This window comes from Aythya marila (genome assembly GCF_965140915.1).
Source record: "Aythya marila genome assembly, chromosome: 6".
NCBI classification, from domain to species: domain Eukaryota; kingdom Metazoa; phylum Chordata; class Aves; order Anseriformes; family Anatidae; genus Aythya; species Aythya marila.
The window spans coordinates 26,163,850-26,187,613 of record NC_139047.1 but is presented as its reverse complement, the minus strand read 5'-3'; the positions used below and the strand labels follow the sequence as shown (position 1 = coordinate 26,187,613).

At 41.1% G+C, this 23,764-nt stretch overlaps 1 protein-coding gene across 3 annotated transcripts in view; it reads left to right on the top strand.

The window, feature by feature from the left end:
- EPB41L5 (erythrocyte membrane protein band 4.1 like 5) overlaps nucleotides 1-23,514 on the top strand; it is a 60,837-nt gene extending 37,323 nt beyond the window's left edge. The window contains exons 16-25 of one of the 3 annotated variants that reach the window (XM_082763629.1): nucleotides 277-443; nucleotides 1,269-1,363; nucleotides 13,391-13,519; nucleotides 14,177-14,238; nucleotides 14,900-15,010; nucleotides 15,423-15,516; nucleotides 16,509-16,586; nucleotides 17,495-17,536; nucleotides 17,953-18,086; nucleotides 18,473-23,514. In XM_082763629.1, coding sequence (XP_082619755.1) covers nucleotides 277-443; nucleotides 1,269-1,363; nucleotides 13,391-13,519; nucleotides 14,177-14,238; nucleotides 14,900-15,010; nucleotides 15,423-15,516; nucleotides 16,509-16,586; nucleotides 17,495-17,536; nucleotides 17,953-18,086; nucleotides 18,473-18,530 — 970 coding nt within the window. In that variant the 3' untranslated portion in view covers nucleotides 18,531-23,514. The remainder of the gene's footprint in view (nucleotides 1-276; nucleotides 444-1,268; nucleotides 1,364-13,390; nucleotides 13,520-14,176; nucleotides 14,239-14,899; nucleotides 15,011-15,422; nucleotides 15,517-16,508; nucleotides 16,587-17,494; nucleotides 17,537-17,952; nucleotides 18,087-18,472) is intronic. The other 2 variants (XM_082763627.1, XM_082763628.1) reach the window with 2 other exon arrangements.
- Nucleotides 23,515-23,764: the final 250 nt, after the last annotated feature.

The window sequence follows — 23,764 nt, the reverse complement described above, 5'->3', positions numbered from 1 at the left end:
GCTATGTGAGCAACAGACAAAGTACACCTGTTCTGCTGTGAGGTCAGTTCTTCTAGAGATGTAAAGTGTTCGTTGTTTTTTGTTTGTTTGTTTGTTTGTTTTTCTTGTAAGCTCACCGAAAGCTTGGAACAGTTTCCTGGAAGAGTTTTTCCAGAATGTTTCTGGTAACCAGAAAACAACTTGAAAAAAGATTGCATGTGGTTAAAGCTTTTTCATGTTACAGAAAGAATGGTAACAGAATTCTGCCTATATCTGCCCATCTTTCTGCCTTTGCAGTGTACCTCTTGTTGATTTACTAGACAGCACGGAGCTGCCAGAAACTTGTGTTGATGATGCTGTAGGCCATCCCGTTGTTGGCTTGGCAACAAGAGAGTCAGAAGAATTTGTTAGTAGCCCTCATCCTGGGATGAAGGAAACTTCAAATGAAAAAACAGACTCTGATCGTAAGCAACCTTACAGATTTTTTTCCTGTTATTGTGGTGTGTGGGGTCAAAGTTACCTGATTGTATGGTTATGAGGCTGTTTCCATACAAAAATCCAAAACTGTTTTAGAGAGGTCCCTTAGATGCATGCACAGGGACAAATTTGCTTGCCAGTGGAATGCAGCTTCTCTAGTGTATGAAGCAGTGCATGCAGGAGTTCTGTAACAAAATGCTAATGACTTGTTTGCAAGGAGAGCCTGTTTCAGAATCAGACTTTCCTCTGAGCTTTCTAATGTTGCTGCCATTGTATTTGCTGAACTGTCCTTAACACTGCTTTCAAGAGCTGCCTTGTTTTGATTTTACTAAATTACAGTTTTTTTGCCACAAACTTTTCAAGGATTGCGTAAGACATCTTTAAGACATAATGTTAGGTTACGTAGGTTGGGATGACAAAGTTAGTCAGCTGTGGCCTGTTTCAGTTGGAAGCATCTTATTTCCAAGAACAGAGGTACAAGGGAAAAGTCACGGTTCTCTGTGGGGTCTGAGTAGCCACAAATACAGTAATGTGCTGCCATCTGAGCAATTACCTCTTGCTGCTTGCTCATTCACTGTAAAGATGGCTGGATAAATGAACATGCAGGAGAGTAGTGTTCTAGTTGAATACATATAGACCGTAGAAATGAAAATTAAATTGAAGATTGAGCAAGCAGTTTGCTTTTTTTTAATTATTTTTTTCACCCCAAATTCAGAAACCTTAGGATTAGCATTCAGGAATAACGCAAGAAGCAAGCTTAACTACAAAGTGATATCTTATTAGTAAGTTGTTAACATTTCTGTCTTTTTCAGCATTTGAAGATGCATTGCTAAAACTGAAACAACTGGAGGCAGAGTGCAGCAGCCCTGTGCCAGCTGACCGGCCCAACATAAACATAAACTTGCAGGTACTTGGTGTGAGAAACACTCCGTAGCCAATAACTTAGGCTCAGGCGAGGATCTCAGTGAAGTAGTAATTTATTCGCGATTGCAATGGCGGGCGCCCCACAAGCAGGAGAGAGCGCATCTACTAGTTCCAAAACACAGTTTATATACCTTTTGATGGCAGGACCCTCCCCTGTTTCCCCACTGAGTGGGTAATCCAGATTCACAATCTATCTGATGCTTCACAAACAATGCATGGCCTTCAGTTGCCGGCCTGTTAAATTTCAAATTTCTTTTGACATTTTTACTGCTTGAAGTGGTAATGTTTCTTCACTTATCTGACTTGACTTGACACCGTGATTTTCACCTAATTGTCCTAAGGAGTCTGATTGTCTGCATTTTACAAGGTCGCCTGCTAAACTTTCTTATCACTGTAAGCATATCTCAGTACCACATTCCCTCCTTCTAAACAATGTAACTCTGCAAAAACAACATTTCTATTCCCACAATTCCCCCCTTTTCTTTTTTTTTTATAAACTGTTGATTTTTGCAAAAACTCTTTTTATTTTTATTTATTTATTTATTTTAAGTGTAATTTGGTAAATATCTTCCTCTTCTTCACTTTCTTTGCTCTCCGTTTCCTCTAATATCATTTTATCTGAGTAGGGTGGTGGATCTATGGTCATTTGTTTCAATAATGTGGTTTCAATTAACCGCTGGACAAGTCCCCTTACACAGGGGATAACGCAACAGCCAATAGCTGTCAAAACTCCTGCTACTATAATCAAGGATGTAAATATGGACATTACCATCCCTTTCCATTTACCAAACCAAGATTTCAACCATCCTGTGATGGAAGCGTCTGCTCCCGAATTTTCTGCCAATTCATTGGCAAGGGTGGTAAGCCCTTGCAATGCTCTTGTTACTGTGCCATCCGGGGCAGTATTGTTAGGGATAAAAGTACAATGGTTGCCCAGCATCACGCATACACCACCCTTCTCCACAAGCATCATATCTAATGCTATCCTGTTTTCCCAAGCCATTTTGCTGATGGCATCTAGTTGTTCAGCGATGCCTCTCATCGCATCCTTAGTATAATTGATGAATCTCTGCTGATTATAATAGAAATAATTAATCCAATCCACATTTTTATTGATTGTTACCCACCAGAACAGTAACTCAAACCCTGCAGCAATTTAATTTCTGGCTTTATATTCATCCCGAATTCCTCTAGGTACCCCAACAGAATCTATGTATACTCTATCATCAAATGATATTCCTAAGCCTCCTTTACTTCTTCTGGGTATTTGTGATGTTTCTCTTTCAAATGCCAGGGTGAAGGGTATAGCTGATTGAACAAGTGCACAAGTGCCTTCCCAATTAGATGGTAGGGTGGACCGTAAGATCTTCCCTCCACTGTACCACCAGAGATCTGCCCTGGGGATCTCTAGTCTTGAGCAGTTTCCCATCAAGTCCTTGGTAGCACAAGGCAAATTCTCCCAGATGCCAGGTAGCACTCACACCCTGCCGTGAGAGGCAAGCTGTATGGTTACCTATAGCTGTAGAGAATGCAGGGGGAACTGTGATATTGTTATCATGCAAGAAACAGCAAAGAGAGACTTACAGGCCTCATTTCCCCAGGCAGTCTTTTCTTGGTACAATGCAATCATACATCGCATCCCTTGGGAGTCTTTGGTCCACCCCCATGGGAAGGGCACTATCTGGGCAATCGGTCATCCCGAGGCACAAGCATAGCAGTAGCTACGATTGAGACTCTGGACAGTATATTTGACCCATTCTATCCAGGCATTCACGTCCCCATACCCTGTTTGAATCTCAAATGTTTGAACTGCCACATTTCAGAGGGCCTCCTGTTTACTCTCCTGTTTTCTCCTTGAGTTTTTCCCTTTCTCTGTTGGCAATAGAGGATTGTTTCCATACAGCTATTCTCAATCTGGCTGTTGTGTCTCTGCCAGTTATTTGTTCTTTCTGCTCAATTGTCATTGGGCATTTAAATCTCCACAAGCTAACACCTCACAAGCATCAAACGTGACGGCTTGTGGTACATAACCCTCTGTCACAGTCACCCATATTTTGATGGGGTATCCCGTTTTTGCTATTATCTGGTCATGCCTTTTCCAAGTTACCAATTGACCGAGGCCTTCTCTGAGGCCTAGAATCACTAAAAACAAAATTAATAATCAATTTTCCCGTCATTATTTTTAAACCTTAGGTTTCCAAATAATTATCGATACAAAAATAAGATGTACACTACTACTATAACAACCCCCCCTTGGGAGCACTGCAATTCGCTATAGGTCTGTCCTTTCTCTCAATCACAAGTCACACTCGTTAGTTACCTGTGAAAATAAAAGGTTAGTTTACAATTGTAAGCTCTTATCCTGCTCAGAGTCCACTACGAGATTTTTCTCTTCAATTTCAACTTCCAACAAGTCTTTTGTAGGAACAGCTTCCCAGGTACTTAGCGTCGATGGATGCCTTCACTCGAGTATAGTGAGTCCAACCTTTTTCCGCAATTCTTACGGCTGTTTCAGTGGTCAGTAATTGTCCTTCCCATTCAGGCCGGAGTTGACTCTTTCCAGGTCCGAATCAGGACCCAGTTTCCTGGGTGATGGTGGTGAATGGGGAATTCCAAAGGTGGGGTTTGAGCCAACAACGCACAGGTCCTGAGAGATGACAAAGAAGAAGACAACCCCAGAATACAGTTCTTAAGGAAACTCTTATTTTGAATTGTGGTATCTCATCCCTTCTGCCCAGATAGGGCAATCTGAACAGCATCTCATATGGTGAAATTCCTATATCCTTTCTTGGTGCTGTTTAAACCTGTAGGAGTAAGCATTTTACCCAAGGAAGTTGGGTTTCTAACACTAGTTTAGTTAATTGCTTCTTTAATGTCTGATTCATTCGCTCCACCTTCCCAGAAGAGGAGGGGTGCCAGGGGCTGTGAAAATCCCACTCAATCTCTAAGGCCTGCTTTAACCCTTGCAGTAAAGCTTACACCCATCTAGTCACGTGGTCAATTAGGACAAACAAGTAACTCAGTAAAGTTTACCTGTATACTTTGGAAAGGTCAAACCCCTGGCTCCCGTCCCCCTCTAGATGGGTTACAGAACACCTTTTTATTTACCTTTTGACATATGGTACATCCTCTACATATGTGCTTCCCTAAAGTCTATATTCCTACACAGACATACTTTCTTAGCACAATATCACACATTGCTTGCACCTCCCAATGACTCTTTTGATGTAAAACAGTTAATATTTGCCTCATTATCACTTTATTCAGCATTTCTCTCCCATCAGGGAGTATCCGTTTTCCTTCAGACTTCATGGCTCCTGATTCCTTAAAAAAATCATTCTTTTAAAACTTTTTAGTTCTTTCTTAATTTTCAACAATTCCCTGAATCCTCTCTGGATTTATTCTTCATTTTCCCTCAGACATTAGATGCCTTAAATACCTGACTTCTCTTTCGCCATATTGTAACTTTTTTTTTTTTTTTTTTTTTTTTTTTTTTAATACTCTCAAGCCCTGCTTTCCCAGAAAGTTGAATAGCTTGTTAGTAGCTTTCTTCACAACTCTTTTCTCCTGTCCTGACAACAGAAAACGATCCACATATTTGTTAACATTAATACCTCCTTGGTAGGTTGTAATTGCTCCAAAATCTTTTGTTATTTAAACTGACCCAAATAGATAGGTGGCCCTGTAAACCCCTGAGGTAAAATTGTCCACCTATATTGTTGCTTCCACCCCCATTTAAGGGTCTTTCCAGTCAGAGGTGAATATACATGTATGTTTGCTCTCAGGCCAGAGAGCACTCCATTAATAACACTGTTATTCCAGTCTAACAATTTACTATTTGAATGCCCAATTTAATCATCAAATCCCTTCCCAACAGATTAGTCCTTGCCTTGGGTACATACAATAATTACCCAGTGATCATTTTATCCCCTAGTCTCAGCTTGGTATCCCCCCCAAAGTGGCACTGTTATCCCAGCCCCACTTTTTAGGGTTTCATTAGTTAATTTAATCCCTGATACTTTACAGGTCAGTAATGACCTAGCTGTTCCCCAGTGTATTGGGTTTGATGGCAAGGTTCGGGGGCTGTGAGCAGGGGGGTGGGAAACTGCAGTGGCAGCCCCCGTGAGAAAAAAAACCCGGAAGCCTCCCCGTAGCAGATAAGGGACAATTTCATCTGGCCCTAAGGGGCCCACTGCTGCCCAGAGCCAAGCCATGAGCAACACAGTCCGTGCCTCTGTGAGAACACATCCACGAAAACAAACAAACAAAGAAACAAACAAAAGCCTGCTGCTCAACAGCAGTTGAGAGAGCGAGAAACCCCCCCGCAGACACCAAAGTCAGTGCAGGCGCTCCAGGCGCTGGAGCCGAAACCCCCCTGCGGCCGCTGGAGAGGCCCCTGGTGGAGCAGGCTGTTCCCCCCTCCCCGATGCTTGGGAAACTGACCAAACACCACAGCAAATATGCAAATATACCATAACTTCTAGACTGTTACTTAGATAATGCCTACATCCTCTTTCCCTGCTCATTCAACTTCAAACAGCTCTGTTAAATATTACATGCCACACCTTTAACACCTTCAGCAACTCTTTTAACACTTCCTTTATCTTTTTCCAGCCTGTACTTTTCTAATACCAGCACCAAAGGCTCAGTCAGGGTCCAACTTAATTCCATACCTTTTCCCTCCAAGATACTGAAACAACATATCAATATAGCATATTTCATCCCATATTCCTTCTTTCCTCCTTCTTCCACTCCAGATATTCCCATTCGAAGTGGCCAGCCTGGCCACGCTTAAAACATCTTATCAAAGCCTGTCTCTGCTAGGACTCGGGCCACAACACAGGCAGCCTTCTTTGCCTGCCATTCCTTCATCTCTCTTCCTCTCCTTTCCATCCTGGCCCTGACTCCCCCTGAAGATTTTCTTCATCTTTCTCCAACCCTCTGCCTCACTACCCGCTGCACTGTCAATACCATTAGTTTCGATCCTTTTTTTTTTTTTTTTTTTTTTTTTTTTTTTTCCCTTCATATCTCCCCTCCAGACACACACCTCCAGGGCCTCCCACAGGAGGGTCCCCCAGTGACTGTTCACTACATTCCCCCACCTTCTGAAGCATTTTCTGCGTATTTTGCAAGGCTTTAATCACACAATGAACTTTCAAGAGCCCTTGGGATACTGGGTCCTCAGGTCTCATCCCCAAGTACTTTCTCATTCTGACACTAAGTCTCTCATATAATTTCTGTGTTGCACACTATTATTATTCCAGCCAGGATTGGCAAGTGGGTATTTCTGCCCTGCCGGTATTACCCCTGGTCCTGGAGGATGAGCTCTTTCCCATTCTTGTATAGCAGCTCTCCTCCTGATCATTCACATTTCTTTCCCTGTAAACAACATACTTATAGACATAATTCCCTCCCCCAAGAGTATAAATAAGGTCGTAGGAACTGGTCTAATTGTTCAACTAGGCTATTGGGGTCCTCGAATAAAGAATTCCTCTCCTTCTTAAAAGTCCTAACCTCTCTGCTGGTAAGGAGGAGGGGGTAGTTCACCTAAGAGGATACACAGTTAGTGTTAGTACTGTTAGTATCAGGGAAGGCAAAATTCTCAACATATCTTCTACCTTGTTCTAATTCTTGCCAGAGCCTAGAGTACGATCCTTCTTTAGGGACAGTGTTAATTACAGTCCCTGTCTCCCTTCCTGGAGTGACTGCTGCTGCCACCAGTTCAATATTAAGATTATAGGGAGCATAACTTGACTCCTTCTCTGAAAAAGGAATCTTATTGTTTACACATAAATTTAAAGCCTGAATTTTCATCAGACCCATATTTTGGCCAAAATACTGCTGTTTCCTTAATTGATTCTTTTGTCCAGACTGATACGCAATGTTTAACCTTTTTTTTTTTTTTTTTAATTACTTTTCTTTTACAATCCCTCTAATTTTGGGATTATGTTTCCAATTTCTTATCATTTTTCAGGAAGAACTATTAGTAGGCACTCCCCCAGGGATATCTCCCTGTCCCCTGGAACTCATATTTTCCCATTTTTCCTAACCCTCACCAGTATGTGCTACAGAAATTTCCCTTCTGCAGTGTACCACACACCAACGTACTGAAAAATGGGGGTGTACCGCCAAGCACTTCCCCGTGCCAGCGTTACCGCACACCTATGAGTTTACCAGATTCCCTGGAACTCGTACTTCCCATCTTTCCTAACCCTCGCCAGTATGTGCTACAGAATTTTCCCTTCTGCAGTGTACCACACACCAACGTACTGAAAGATGGGGGTGTACCGCCAAGCACTTCCCCGTGCCAGCGTTACCGCACACCTGAGTTTACCAGATTCCCTGGTGTACTTCCAAGCACTTCCCCGTGCAAGGATTACCGTACACCAGATTCCCCTGGTGTAGTGCCAGCACTTCCCCGTGCAAGGGCTTACCATACACCAGATCACCCGACCCCCAAGGCAATACTTAATATTTCTTACCTTGGTCTGTGCACAGAGTTACCGGATCGATTCTTAAAAACCCGGAGTGCCTACCTTCTTCCTTTCCCCACTACTTCACGGATCCTGCCTCTTTAACCAGTCTCAGGCCCTCTGTCAGCTTTCCGCAGAACCGCCACCGTCGATGCACAGGACCGCTAAAATCAGCGGGGCATGCCTTCCTGCTGCTGCGGCGGTGGGGCTCCCCAGTAGGTGACTGGATCCCGGACGAGCCCCCAAATTGTGAGAAACACTCCGTAGCCAATAACTTAGGCTCAGGCGAGGATCTCAGTGAAGTAGTAATTTATTCGCGATTGCAATGGCGGGCGCCCCACAAGCAGGAGAGAGCGCATCTACTAGTTCCAAAACACAGTTTATATACCTTTTGATGGCAGGACCCTCCCCTGTTTCCCCACTGAGTGGGTAATCCAGATTCACAATCTATCTGATGCTTCACAAACAATGCATGGCCTTCAGTTGCCGGCCTGTTAAATTTCAAATTTCTTTTGACATTTTTACTGCTTGAAGTGGTAATGTTTCTTCACTTATCTGACTTGACTTGACACCGTGATTTTCACCTAATTGTCCTAAGGAGTCTGATTGTCTGCATTTTACAAGGTCGCCTGCTAAACTTTCTTATCACTGTAAGCATATCTCAGTACCACATTCCCTCCTTCTAAACAATGTAACTCTGCAAAAACAACATTTCTATTCCCACATTGGGCACCCTTCGTGGCAGGGTCACTTATTTTTTTCCAGATAATTCTGAAAAGTCTTGTGCTTAAATTGGTCTTTTTGCAAGATTTTTAAGAACGTGAGTAATATTGGGGAATAAAGCAATATTTTGTTGTATATAAAACTCTGCATGATAGGGCAGTGAGATAAAGACGATGAGGCAGAACTGAACACACACATATGCAGACTGCAGCCTGGTGGAATTTTTTAAAATCTGTGTGAGCAAAAAGTGTGAACACTTGAAATGTTTCTCTGTTGTTTTGTGTTGTGTTTTTTTTTTTTTTTTCTTTTCTTGTAGGTTGCTAACTGTACAATGTTGTATCATTCATCCTCTTGTTTTAAAGGGGTGAGCGTTTTTTGTAATGTTTTTCAGTTGCATTCCATAACCTTTCCAGAACTTTGTTTTGATGTTTTGTTTTGAGGCAAGTTGGCTGCTGGTCGGTCCTTTCTGTTAAGTAGCTGGTTCTTACCAGCTCTCAGGAGGTGTTAGTGGAGGTTGTGATGTGTGTTTACACAGAGAGGAGTGATGGTTCAGTGCCCTGAACCATCTGAACCACTGATGGCTCGGTGCCCAGGGAGAGGGGCTTCTAACCTTACTTCTCTTTGATTTTCCTTCCCTGGCTACCCTCATTCCTATGTCGCCTACAGTAATTGTTGGATGTTTTAATGAACCAATGTAATCTATGAAGTGACAATGTATAAACTATTTTTTAACATTTTTTTGGTTTTGAACTATTTTGTTAGTACCTTCTCCTCACTTTTTCTTCTAAAGTTGTGAATGAAATAGACTCATGAAGGAGGGGGTGTCAAAGAAATGCAAGAGCTGTAATGAAAATGAGTAATGTTAACCAGAAGGGTCGGAGAACACAGGGTCCTCCCTTATAGCAGCAGAGAATTTTGATAAATTCGCTGATTGTCAGACAACTGGACCCATACAGGACATGCTTTGCTTTGCAGTATAGCCAGGGCATGCGACTATGGTTTCTAAAACTCTAGCATATTAAAAAGTACTTAAATTGAACAGATCAGATTCTGGATTTAAAAAAACTGGGATTTAGTTTTCCCTCCAGGCTTGACTGTGAATAAATCATGTGTTAAAAAAGAAAAAAAAAGGACAACTTAATCTGCTTCTCCTACATTAAAACTTTAGATGCTTTATTGCATTTTGAACAAGCAGAGAGAGTAAAGCAATCTGCAATACTAAGTCTGTTTGCAATACCCTACTGTTTGGGGGAGGCCTGAGGATTCATCTGCCTTTTGGTGAAGTTGGTATGACTTATTCCAGCAATGATAAAATAAAACAGGTTCTGAGAGGGTTTTCTAGCAGTGTGTGCTGGGGTAAGCCTGTTCCTAGGCACTTGCTTGCCCCCCTGATGTGAGAAAAGGCTGGTGTTTTGGTGTACTTTTTGCTGCAGGCTGTTGTGCTCAAGTCCCCTTTAAGGACTGATGTCAGGGGTGCCTTGTGTACCTTTCTGCTTGGTGACTGCATTACAAAGATTACAGAGTCTCTAAGAAGATTAGTCAGCAGCCCGTAGGTCCTGTTATGCCAAAACACTGCCTCTGCATAAACTACAGCAAAGAATACCGCTTATTGCAGAATATTTTCTCCTGTTGAGCTCCATTTGAGTTCAAACTGAGAGAAAAAGAAAAAACAACAACATCTAGGAGGTTAAACGGAGAGAATGGAGCAAAATTGTATTAGTGCTTTTTAAATCATAGCTGCAATATAGTAAGCGAGATAAGATTCCTGTAACAAGCTAATCTAACAAGCAGATGCCAATCCAGCACATTCACAGTTATCCAGCTGCCATGTGAGGTGCCGAATAACTTTGGATAATAAAGGTTACAGATGCTGGGGTGATAAGACCCTGATGAGAGAGCAAGAACATTTGCTTAACTGTGAGAAATAGGAGGTGTATGGATGAACAGAATGCAATTTGATTCTTTCTTTGGAAAACAAAGACTTAGCAGCTTTCAGGAAGGAAGTTTAAATTGTTTTATGAAAATTTAAAAGGGCATATCATAAGTGATTTTCTTCAGGTAGAAAAGATTTAACAACTTTTCAGCCCCTATGATGTAATTTATCAAGAGGTGACTCGAGAGTGTTTGTTTAAAAAGGTAGGCAGATTAGAGACTGTCTCTGTGTGCTTCAAACTGCAAAGGCAAGTAGGTTATGGTAGTGCCAAATGAGCATCTCCCAGCTGCGACTAGAGGTAAAGGCTAATGATTTGGAAGTGTGTCCTGAAAGAGTGACCTAAGAACAACTATTGAAAATGCCTTATTTCCCTGACTTTGAAGTCTGCTTAATTTATATATGTATTTTTTAATTTCTGTACATGGTTGGGTTTTGTTTGTTGTGTTTTTATTATTATTCTTTCTTTATTTTTTACATAATGTGTGTATTGGCTGTCCTGCACCTAGTTCCACTGTTAACCTACTCATAAAAAGAGGTGTTTATGGCATCTTCTGCCTGGAAAAAATGGGACAATGCATCACAGTTGGCTGGAATGCACCAACTAAAACCTTGCAGTGTGCTTAGATCCTGGAGTTTGCTGTTACTTCAGATGAATGCAGTGTTAAGTGTTCTCTCTGGCAGTGCATAATTACAAATTTCAGCATTGTTCATCTCCCTTAAGTTTTACCAGTGCATAAGATACCGACCTATGTAGAAACAGTTGCAGTGCACAAAAGGGTTGGTGAAGTGCATCGAAGGGAAAGCATTAGTTTTCTGCTTCTGAAAGCAGAGCTGCATCTTGAATTTCGTGACGCAATCAAATGCCAATGAACTGCTCACTCCAGCTCTGTTCATTAAAAATCTTGAACTTTTTTGTCAGGGGTCAAAGATGGCTTGCCAGCATCATCTTTACATAATTCTATACATGCAGACACTCCTGACTGATTTATTTGATAAGGAAATATTTACACTGTATCTGTGCCCTTTTAGAGAGGGAGAAATCTTTCTAGAATGAGAACTGGGAAGTGTGGAATGAATGGCTTCATTCTTCACAGCTGCTCTCTGCCAAAATCTGCTGGATGGAAGAATACAACTTTGTTGTTTCCAAGCTTTCCCTAGTACAGTGACCAGATCTGACAAAAGGGAACACAAAGTTCTTAAATACACTGAGCTCTCTGCTTTCATCAGTTTCTGAAGTGGACTTATCCTGCAGTCAAAACATGAAGCTAAAGTACAAATATAGTTTGCCTAGTACATGGAAACAATAGAAATTCATAATGAGCTAGGATATTGACAAGCTCTAGCAGCTTTACTGTTCTACGTGGATAACTCAATGTCTTGTAAATCAGACCTCTTGAGGCCATCTTATCATGTGTCAATTGCTTTTCCTTCTAACTTCAAGCTCTTTCTGTAAAATGGCAAAACACCATTGCCTTTTTTAAGCACAAAATTGAAATGACTGAAAAAAATGTATCTTTATTATTGATGGAGATATTGCTGTGGTGATATGGAACTTATATTTTTGAATACATTAAAATAGCTCTTAATAATACTAACCTTTTCAAAAGTTGGGAATGTAATTGCTAATAGACTAGCATGGCCCAATTAAATTGGTTGTTCAGATGGAGGAAAGTGAGAGGAACCACAAAATGGTGCTTAAAGCATCCGTATGCTGATGTGTTCTCAGTTAAAACAATCAAATTTACTATTTCATTGGTACTGGAACAGTGCCTTAGAAATTCTGTCCAGTGTAAGGATTCATCACAGTTGGGTACCTTGACCGTATGGATCCTAATAATTCAATTTTAATTATTCCAGGCTTTTGGCAATTCCAGCAGTTTCTGTAAAATGAGTAAAAGGTAGTTTAGAGGGAGACAAGAAGGGGAAATGTTTTTCTCCTCCCTAAATACTGGAATCTAGACATTCTATTTCCTATTTCCACTTAATTAAAAAAAAAAAAAAAGTGAAAAGTGGATAGAGATCTGTGTGAGGAACAGGTATTCTTCACCTTCTATTTTTAACTTCTGCCCTGCACTCTATGCAATGGGACTCATTCCTTCTGGACACGCTGCATTTCATGCAAGTAGCAGGCTGGTGCCTGCTGCAGTGCATGCTGCAGGAGCTGCTGGTGGAGCAGCCTCAGCCAGCGAGTGGCATATGGTGAGGAGAGCAGGGCTCTGTCTCCCCCTGCTGAGTCATACCCTGAGAAGAAAGGTCATAAGGTTTAGTTTCCACTCAGTTAATTAACTTCTGTCACTAATCAAATAGCAATTAGTAGATTGAATGCTTAATTAACATTTTATAATTAAGAAATGCAATTCACATAATGCAATATTCTCTATTGAAAAGGTATCTCGTTTTTAATTGTCCTCCTAAAGTATCTGCCTGCCAATTTATTCTGATATAATTAGCGATGGGAGAGGGAGCTAATAGCACATTAAAGCGTTGTCCTAATTTATAAGCAGATTTTAAGGTAAAAATCTTCCCAACTTGGTTTTGAAAATGAATTATCAATTTACAGTTAGGCTATAACAATATAATACGATGGCTGCTGTATTGATCTCAGATCAGTAAGCTGCTACGTTTTGAGGGTCCACTGCTGCTCAGTTCTTCCACACTGTATTTTTAGCACAGCTTTTGGCATCTCTCCTTTTAAGCATTGTGCTTTTTCCTGCTTTGTTTTGCTCTGATTTTCCAACTAAGTTTTGAAATGAGGAGATTATTTTTCATTTCAGTATAACCATTGCTTGTCCTCTCACGTGGAGCCTTGTTGTTATTAATAAATTCCAGTCCAGGATCTTCATGTGGGAACTGCTTCTAACAAAGGCTTTTTCATGTCCAGGATGAAGTGGTAAAGCTGACAGATAAATGTCTTAACAATGCAATTGAGAGCCCAGTAGCAGCAGCAGCATGGCTTCCAGCAGATATGAAAAGCAATATCCTGAAGGCCCAGGCAGAAGCAGGTCACAAGGTAAATACTCTAGTGATAAGGACTACAATGTTCTCAAATATTTTTTCTTTTTAGAACTGGTTGTGAGGGGGGTACCATTAATAATGTTCAGAAGATGCCCTTTTTCACTGTTTGACTCTGCAATTGCCTGGTATTGAAGAAGGTGCTTTGCAAATAAGGGTGCTCCAGGAGCTGAGGACCAAAGAGTGGCAGAGTAAGAGAGCCTTTCTTCACAGTGGTCCAGTGCTGGAATGGCTTGCCCAGGGAGGAATTGCAGTCCCTGTTAACACTTAAAATGTAGCTGGGTAAGGCCTTGAACAAACTAATCGACCTTTACATTTGGCCTCAATTTGAGTGGCGATTGAACCAGATAACATCCAAAGGATCCCTTCCAATCAAAAAATATTCTACAATTCAGTGAATAAGGCTATGCTTCTAGCATGTTCTAGTAAATTTTGTAGCAAATAATGGCTTTTTTTTTTTTTTTTGGTTACATTAATGAATTATCTACACTGAAGTTTTCACACTGAATTGATGTTTTAAGTCTTTGAGCAGTAAGTAAACATCACAGTTTCATGCTGGGAGGGAGACTCTTGGCTTTTTTCTGAATCTCTGAACTGGTATAAGAAATGGGAACAGGTATTAGAAATGCGTATTTTTGTTGTTTTTTTCTCTTAGGCTGTGAGAGAAGACAACCTGGCAGGTACCAAGAATTCCATTATTCAGGATGCTGCTGCCAGGTACTGTATAGATTTGGAAGAAAAGTGCAATCCAGTTATCCAAGTACAGCACTGAGAACCTGGAGTTCTGGAGTCTCAGTGTTCCATGTGATTTTGCAGTAACTCAGTGATCATTGCATTTTACCTTGTCATAGTGTAGTTTAACCTGGTAAGCATGAAGTGTTTCTAAAATGAAAGCCAGCAAAAACTACATTTGCAAAGCTTTGACATGTACAAGGTAAACCAAATAATCTTACTTTTTTCTCCCATACTTCAGTTTGATAAACATTGTTCCACCGGCAGCCTTGACCACTGCAGTTATTTCTGACACAAACAACTTCAGTGTGAGGAGTGGGGAAGTATCTATTTACGGTAGCTGTTTTTCAATGGAGATAAAAATCTGTGTACAGAAATCTGTCACAGCTGATTCCTGTGAATTACTGAATCTCATATGATCATTATTTTAGCTAAATTTCAGGCAATGAAAAAATAAGTGTTGCTTATCGTAACTATGTAATATCTTGACCTTTTATGAACATAAGCATGTATCAGACTTCAAAGAACACAAGGCAATATATCGAATAAAATGTGCATCTAGCAATTTCAAAACTGTGCTGTAGCAAGTGAAGAGCTTTCAGTGAAAAAGTACCTTTCTGTTTGTTTTTGTTTCTTATTGCACCAGGAACATTCTCCCCTCAGGCAAAACACCGAGTAGCTCCCCAGCAACCAGTCCAATATTTCAAGAACCAAAAGAGCTCCTGAAAATAACCCCTGCCTCAAACACCTTCATTCTGTAAGTGATTCATGAGAAAAATCTTGCTGGGATGAGTACCATGTAGAATTTATTATGAAACAGGCTTGAAAAGATGAGGAAAAGTGCTGAGCAGTTAGGGTATATCTAACTAAACAGGTTTATAGATACATCTTTAAGTAGTGTTGCAACAGTTAATCAGTGTAGGCCAGGCCTCAGGGTGAGCATGCTATCAAGCAGTAAGCTCGTCTCTCTCATCTTTTGAAATGACTGAAATACCTGACATCCCCTGGCTCCAAGTGGGGAGATAAGAGGATAGCAGGGAAGACTTCAGTCCTGTGTAGACAAATTAGAAGAAGCGCTGAAAAAGCTGCTGAAGATTGAAGGTACTGATACTGTCAGGTCTATAGGACACTGGCTACATCTACTGATGAGAATTGTTTTCTCCTTCCAGTAACACATCAAATGAGGATAGTGCTGCCTCTAGCCACGAAGAGTTGTTGATTCCGGCTAGTCTGGCTCCAGATGAGGAGGCTGCTGTTTCAAAGGTATCACCACCACCTGTCAGCCTGGAAGGTTTCTGTGTGTTGCGTTCTGAGCTACTGATGCCCTCAGGCAGCCACAACAGACCTTACTGCATGCCTGTCATAACACAGTGAATACCAGTCACTGGTGAATACCAAAGACTGCTTTCTGGAGCAGAGACAGACACTGTATACATTGCTCTGAAGGATGTATGACTCCTGTCAGGTTCTTTGCCTGGCACTTGTTTTTCTAAGCTGGTTGGACGTGTTTCTCACTTCTCATTTTTTCTTTCGGGGAGCCATGTATATCCCAATAATTTGGTGCTCTGGGGAAGAGACTGCAGGGATGAAATTCTGACATACGCAGTTTCTGTCAAAAAAAAAACATGGAGGGAAAGGTTTAAATTGAAATGTTCAGTTGCTGTATTTTGGTTGCCTTAAGGGTAAGGTAGTCTTTTTTTTTTTTTCTATAAACGGACTCTGTGAAACACACATAACAATCTGTGCAGCGCTAAGGGATCAACTTTTGTTTGTCCCTTTCCAAAACAAAAGGTGAGCCCAAATTGGACTTGGCTATTATTTCAGCAGGCGGAAGGGTTAATCTGGAAAACTAAAGCAACACACCCTTTATCTGTCATCTCTTTAAACCAGTATTATGTAATTTATTCCACTGAATAATTAATCACCTTCATCTTCTGAGTTCAGATACTCACCTTGCAGACCTCACTGACCTTTTTGGTCAAATGGTGCAATACTTCATCTTTGCACAGGAAAAAAGGGCAGTTTAACAGCTTACATGGCAATGACATTACTTTCAGCATATTATGGAGGAAAAGTGAAATAAAAGATCATTTAAAAAAAAAAAAAAATCACACGACAAGATTGGAGAAAACAGGCCTGGTGAATGGCAGTGTTCAATAAGGACACCAGTGCATAATGCAGGAAGCCACTAGAGTATTCAGCAAACCTATCTATTTACTATTGGGAATTCAATTCAAAACTGATTTATTCCATAGAGCACTCCAGATGACCAGGACGTTTCCTTAACATCACTGACAGAGAATCTAATTGACTTTACAGAAGCCACACCTCGGGTAAATGTATTTCAAAACCAAACTTCTTCCCTCCCACATAAAATGGTTTTTACTCATAAACTCTGTTCTGGCTTTAGTATCTGTCCACCAGGCTTGGACCTGCTGCAGTGGAGTGAAGTGGTGGTTCACCTGGGTCACTGCACGTGTCACCTGCCTTTTAGGGTGGATGGTATAAGGCTGTATAAGTTCGTAAGGGAAGTGAAGCAACCTGAATTGTTTTCAAGAGTTACCTTGTATCTGTGTTACAACAGCCTTTAGTCTTATTTTCGTATGATGCAAGTGCCAGCCTGCTTTATCAGACTTCTAGATATATAGAGTACCTTATATGTATATGGCTGTGCAGCTATATATGCACACGTTATATACATACACACACTATATATTTAGATGTGCATATATATAAAAAATTGACAAATATTTTAATGCAAATAACTTTTTAATACAAAGCTTTTAATACAAATAAATGCTTCTATATTGAAATAAATTAAAAAAAAAATGCACTGGGGAAAAATGAGCTATACTGTGGGCACTGAAGAAAAAGGGAAGGAGTAGGACCATAAACTGTTCACAGAAGTGTACTTTCAGTTAACTGTGTCCTCCAAGCAGAAAATAATAATGGGTTCAGTTGCCTTTTTGAAGAGAGCTCTATGCTGAAACTGTTTTCAGTGAGTTTCTGTGAGTGAGCAGGTGTTAGCCATATGCTGCGTGGATGTGAATTACCTTTTTGTATGAAGTCACTTCACCTATAGCTAATCACTAGCATGGTTCAAAGATCTCTTCTATAGGGTAGCAGATTCTGACTGGTGATTTACAAATATCTGATATTGTTTTAGGCGGGCATTATTATTTCAGGAATGTTCTCTGTTACTTCCATCCTGTTCTAATGAGCTTTTGTTTGTTTTCTGTAGGTGTCTCCCCAGCCCACGATAACACCGAAGTGGATAGTGCCAGTGAGTTATTGAACCATTCCTTAACAATTTGATATGAAGCATTTAAGTGGCAAATTTAAAAAGAGAGAGAAAGTTTTTGTCATGATTAAAAAATGGGACCTTGAATAAAATACAATAATTTGTGTTAATTTGAAAGCCCATGCTTTCTTTTTTCATCAAACGCAGCAGCCCAAAGCTGAAGCAAACCAATCCAGGTTGATACTCAGATATCCTGTTAATACTTAAACTCCGCTTTTGCTTTGTTTACATTACAGGTAAATGTCGTGAAGTTTCTTGAAGCACTTGCATTTAGTGATGCCCACCCTAGAACTTGATGAATCTTAGTTTTCTGTTGTAAATAACCATACTGAATAATTATTATGTCTTGTGCTAGCAGGTTTTTATTATGGTTTCCTGTTTCTTTCTCCCCAATTCAGACTGGACTGATTTCCAATGGGCCTTTAGGAAATGATGTTGCCTTAGCTCTGAAAGCAATGGAAGGCAGCACAGAGGCTCTGTTGCCATCAGCTGGACAACCACCATCCCAGCAGACACCTGAAGTCCTTGGAAGGTAAGTTCCCAGCATTCACATCAGAAGTATGCATGTGGAGAATGTATGTGCTCTTGCTACTTCCATTTCAATAGCTGTAGTTAGCAGTGATGACCAGGTCTTTCAGTGAATCCCTGAAGAAAGGGAAAGCTTCAGTGGGCAGGATGTGGATGGCAATGATGCTACTTACTGCACTACTGGAACTTGGTTTGGTTTGCCCTTCTGGTTGTCCATTGGAAAGGTTTATACATTGGTTTTGTTAGATTATGAAGGAACAGGTATTAATACTCTTATGAATTATACTCATCTCTTAGTTTTGCTCCCAGCAATATCTTTTGCTTTTTAAATCCCTTATGGAAGGGATTTTTGTAGGAATGTATCCACAGAGCCTCATTTTTCTCTTTTAGCCCCGTCACTGAGGATTCTACAATAAGGACGAAATGTTTACTCACCACTGAACTCTAGAAGAAGGAGTTTCTGCACTTCCCATCTTGTAAAAACTCCAGTCTTCTACAAGCAGCCGTTTTGAAAAACTTGCTTGGGATCAAACTCTTGCTGAATGGGACAGAAGCAGCCAGCTGGTTTGCTAGGATCCAGGAAGAGACTTCCACATTTATTGCAATCTAACTGGAATTATAATTTGAACCGGAATATAAAACCACATGAAAATCTGATGTTCTCCTTAGAAGTGAATGCCACACTGGAGCTAGTTCTGAACATGTGGAACAAAATCTACTTGTGTTCCACTCACACTAGATTTAGTCTTTCTTACCCTGTGCTGCCTCTGAAGTGTTAATGGCAAGTGATCACTGTGATGTTAGCTATATAGTGTTTGAACACCACATCCCTGACCTTTGTAGAGTATTATTGGGAAGATTAGGAGAACTTGTAGGGCCATCTTGTGGCCATACTTTATATGGTAGTTCACGGTAGTGATAACTATTTGATACAGCCAAGGTAATTTTCTTCTGTGTGATTAATCCCACTGGTTTTCCTTTGTTTTAACAACACATATGCTCCTTTTTGGCCTTAAAGACCTTAATAATCTTTGCACCTCTTGTTACAGTACCTGGAAGGAATGAAAATCTAGTCCATCAGTGACCAACTACTTTGACTGGATTTGAGCTGCTCATTGCAAGCAGGAAAAGGAAAATTAACCTGCCAAACAACTTCTAGCATTAGCAGATTACAGCAGAGGTCCCACGGTTTTTGACACTGGTTACTTTATTTTCTGTGTGACCCAAGTACATGTATTTAGGCTATAGATATGGGGGGTTGTTTGTTTGTTTTAAATGCTGAAGCAGTGAAGGTATGAGTACAGCTTACTTCAGAAACTGCTTTGAGGTTAGTTCTGTTGCCATTCAGGACTAGGAAGGAAAAGACTTTTCCTATTTGTATTCATACTGTTCCTAGATGTTGTTTCCAGATGCTGTGAGATGCTTACCAGGCATGTTATGGCCTGACAGTACAACCAGGTCAGTTCTTACCACCTTGAGTCCTGTTCCAGTTGTATGTGGAACAAAGAATAGAAAGAATAAGGTGAAAATAGGAGAAAAAGTCGAAACATTCCCAAAAGTAGTTCACCTGCTTCCTCTAGTAGGAAAGCAGGGTTCTTGCAAGAGCATGCTCCACAGTGCTGGTGAAGACCTTTCAGTGCTCAGGTGAAGTACAGGATACAATATTCACAGTTTGAAGAGATCATTTGAGTCCCAGGCAGCAGGATCCCCACATGAAGGTGTAGAGGTGAGGGCACATGGACACTGGAAGTGTATCCTGTAAAAATATCAATGCAGAGTTAGAGGAAGGAGAAGTGTAGAAGCCTAATGACGAATTCCACACCTCCAAACAGGGAAGCACAGGTGAAACTACTGGGATCCTTCCTTCTCAGGAAGAGGTTTGTATGTATGACTGGGGTTGGAGGTTGTTTTCTGCGTAGTGCTGCTGTTTATAAATATTTATATACATGTGGTTCTTAGAAACAATTTTAAATGTGAAAGTTAGTTTGAAACTTGTACGTACAACTTCCTTTCTGCGCACCTGCTGCGTGCACGTCTCTCAGTGTGGACAGAGATTTGGACCAAACCACTGTGGGTTGTGCAGGTAAGCTGGTGTCCTACTAGGCTGCTTCTTTCAGACTAAGGTATGTCCTGGAAGTTCTTACTGCTGTTTTTGTACTTGTTTGTAAGATGCTGACTGAGAGTGTTAAGGAAGAAACCGCTTAGCATTTACATGGCCAACTGCCACTCCTCAAAGCCCCAGAGGCCTTAATAGAGAAACACAGAAACCATTGGGAGCAATTTGGACTGACACAGCAGAGTGACACTCTGCAGACAATGATTTGCAGCCACTTCCTGGAGAACCCAGAGCTGAAATTGATGGCAGGTGCTCCAGGCATGCTCTGCACTCAGCGCTGCCAGCCAGAGCAGAGCTGCTGTTTGGGACCGGGCAGCATGTTTCTGATCCCCGGTGTCCACCTGTCATTGTTGCTTCCAGTTGAGTGTTAGCTTTTATATTTTAAGTCTTAGCCTTATTGTGTATTAAAACGTAAAAGATTCCTGATTCAAATATCAAATGTCTGAGTGTGGATTAATAGAGTTGCCAGAAAAGTTCCTGCAGGAAAAGGGAAGCTATGGCTGCAACAGTCTGCTTCCTGCACAAAGCCAGGACTGTGTGGGGAAACTTGGCACTTGCTATTGATCTGTTTGCTCAGCAGCTGAGCTGGCATTCGCCAGCTACATGTGTTGGTTTTGTAAATAGACAGAATGCAGTAGCATTCTCTTTAAGGCATGTTTGATATTTGACTCTTCCCATTGGGTTCAGGAGCTCTGTGAACTGTTAGCTTGAATTTCTCCCTAAAGTAAAATAACAGAAGTTTACAGTTTCACAGCGTTGTGTGCTAAATACCATCCTTAGATTCCTCCCAAGCAATCACATACAGCGAATAACAAGTAAATAACACATGTGGTGAATGTGTCCCCCTAAAATCTAAGTGGTTCCAAGTAGCCAACTCTTTACTGTCAGCATGGCTGGGGTGGTGGTGGTCTAGGGGGGGTGTTGTATTTAAACACACATAGGAAAATTTCAAAGAGGCAAGGTTTCCCTCAATTTCCAATGGCCTAATACTTAAAAATTCAAGAATTTCTACTGTTACATTGGGGATTTGCAATTTCTAGTAGATTTGAGACTGCAAACCCGATTCTTCCCAGTGACATCTGGGAAAATACTCCATTTAACTCAACATAGCTTATTTAGCTATTCCAATTGTTTATACAGGGAGCCTGAGGAGACTTAGACACCACAGTGATGTGATCTAAACAGGCACATAGTTTGGAGTCTGAGCGTCCTGTAGTTTTGCATCACTGTTTTGCTTTAAAACTGTAGGTGTTGTGTGGTACCATGACTGGCTACCAGGTAATGCAGCTTTACTCATCACTTAGATATTATCAAACACAAATAGATGCAGTAGTACCTGCAGCTGATGTTATAAAATATTGATTAATGCCAGCATGCTATTGAGAAAAAAAGATATCTGAACGTTGCTACTCTATTGATTGGCTATAAGTCCAGCCGCGCTCTAAAAGGTTATTTTTTGGTATTTGTTTAAAGAGTTTTATAAACAAAACTTCTGTGTTAATCTGACATTGGGCTGTTGGCGGGTCTGCCAACCACTTAGAGGCTTTGAGAGTTGAAAGAATGAAGGGATACAGCCACATGTGTGGTGCAGCCATTTAGAAAAAGCCAGCTCCTTGATTTTTTTATACAATATATTTAACAAAAAAGTGTGTGTTTTTTGTTTGTTTGTTTGTTTGTTTTTAACTGAAGAAAGTTATCCCCAACTGACTTACTAATGCATATTCCAGCCTCTGCTTACTGTCTTTGTACCCTTTTGCTGTGTGCATGCAGTGCTGATCAGGGATAGATGCTTTTTCACTCTGTAGTCAAAGAGTGAAAACTTACATGAAAAAAATGAAAAATGATTGTACACCATAAAAGATTTTGCAGAAATTTTAACGTTTTAAAAAAAAAAAAAAAAAAGAGGGGAAAAAACACACAACACTACATTTCAAAGTGATTAATCTTAAGGAACTGTGGACAGCAGAACCGCATTTCAATCTCACCCATCTAGTCTAACAGGAAGCGACCAGAGGGCCTGCATGTGTGAGTAGGTGGTAATGGTCCTGTAACTACAAGCTTTTGAAACAGGAATTAAGGTGTGGGACTTCAGGCCCTCTTAGCACTGGAACTAAGGGGATGTCTTCTTTAGTTTTCTTTAGTTCAGTGGTAGGGAAGTCTCATGGTATAAAATAATGCGATACCTGGTACTCAGCCATGGTTAATGGGTTAGCTTGAACGAATTCAATTTTAAACTGAAATTCCAGGTATGCTTTGTCAAAGACAGCCATATAAATGGTGTGTCTTGGGCTTTTTGGCCACAACTTGGCAAGAAAATGTGCTGCACTGGATGAGGAGCTCAGGTGACCAGTCCAGTTACATTTGGGTCTCTTTCCACAAGCTCTTTCCAGCCCTTGCTTGTTGTCCTTTTGCACCCTGTCTTTGCCACTTACTCTGTTTCTTGAAGCACAGCTGTACTGTTAAGGTCTGCCACAGACAGCACTGGATTTGTTTTTCACGTTGTGAACATGTTCTGGTACAGCCCAAGTCTTGTGCAGGTGAAGTGTTAGCAGCTCTATCTCACAGCCAGCTAGCATTTAAAGCTCTGCTGTCTGGGCACAGAGAGTTTGTTAGTTAGAAAGCGGTAGTAAAATTGTGTAGCTGTTAGATGTGGTAGTGTCACAGCTTTCAAATGCAGCTGGACAATCGTAACTTTTATACCAAAAAAATAAAAATCCTTGCTAATGGCCTTTCAGTGGTGTAGGTCTAATCTGCGTGTGTTTGGTCAGAGTTTAGCACCACAGAAATGAGTCCAGGGCCCCTCCACTGCGCTCCAGTGGACGTAGAGTTTGTGTGATTTCGTGAAGTCTGCTGTCGTACGGCACTGAGGAGGGAGGTCTGGGCAGTTGGCACAGCCTGTGGGGAGCAGGGATCCTCCAGATTCTCCTCCTTTGTCCTGCTTGGCCTGAGCACTTTGCTTCCTAAACACACACACGCCCTTACCTATAACTGGACAAACCTATTTTTAAAGTCTGTAAGAGTATTTTTTTAGCTAGATTTTTTTTTTGTTAAAGCCACACTAACTACTGTATTTTTACCTTTTTATATGTAAAGCTCGGTGGTAGGTCACAATGTATAATTTATTTTTTTTATAAAACAAAGTGCACCCTCTCGCTTCTGTGTCACGAGGATAGTGATGTATGAACTGTTTTAGGCACTGCACTGAGATCTGTATTGAAACTGTACATGGGAACAAGAAGCTGTGATCTGTAGTCCACTCGAACCCAATCTTGAAATGTTTATGCTGTAGTTGTGTCTGAAATACACCACATCAGTGCAAAAGTCTTGCAAAGTCATCTTTTAGCAGCTCTGTGCTATGCTGGTGGGGGACGGGTGGGACGTGAGACCCGGGGCATTGGGGACATGAGACCTGGGACAGGAGCTGGGCATTGGGGGCCAGCGGGAAGTCAAAGCCAGGGGCACGCGGGGTGCTGGGGCAGCGTGTGGCTCTCTGCAGGAATGTGTTTGTCGGTCTGCACCCTGTGGGCACTCGGCGGCTTCTGATGGAAGAGACGGGCACCTGGGCC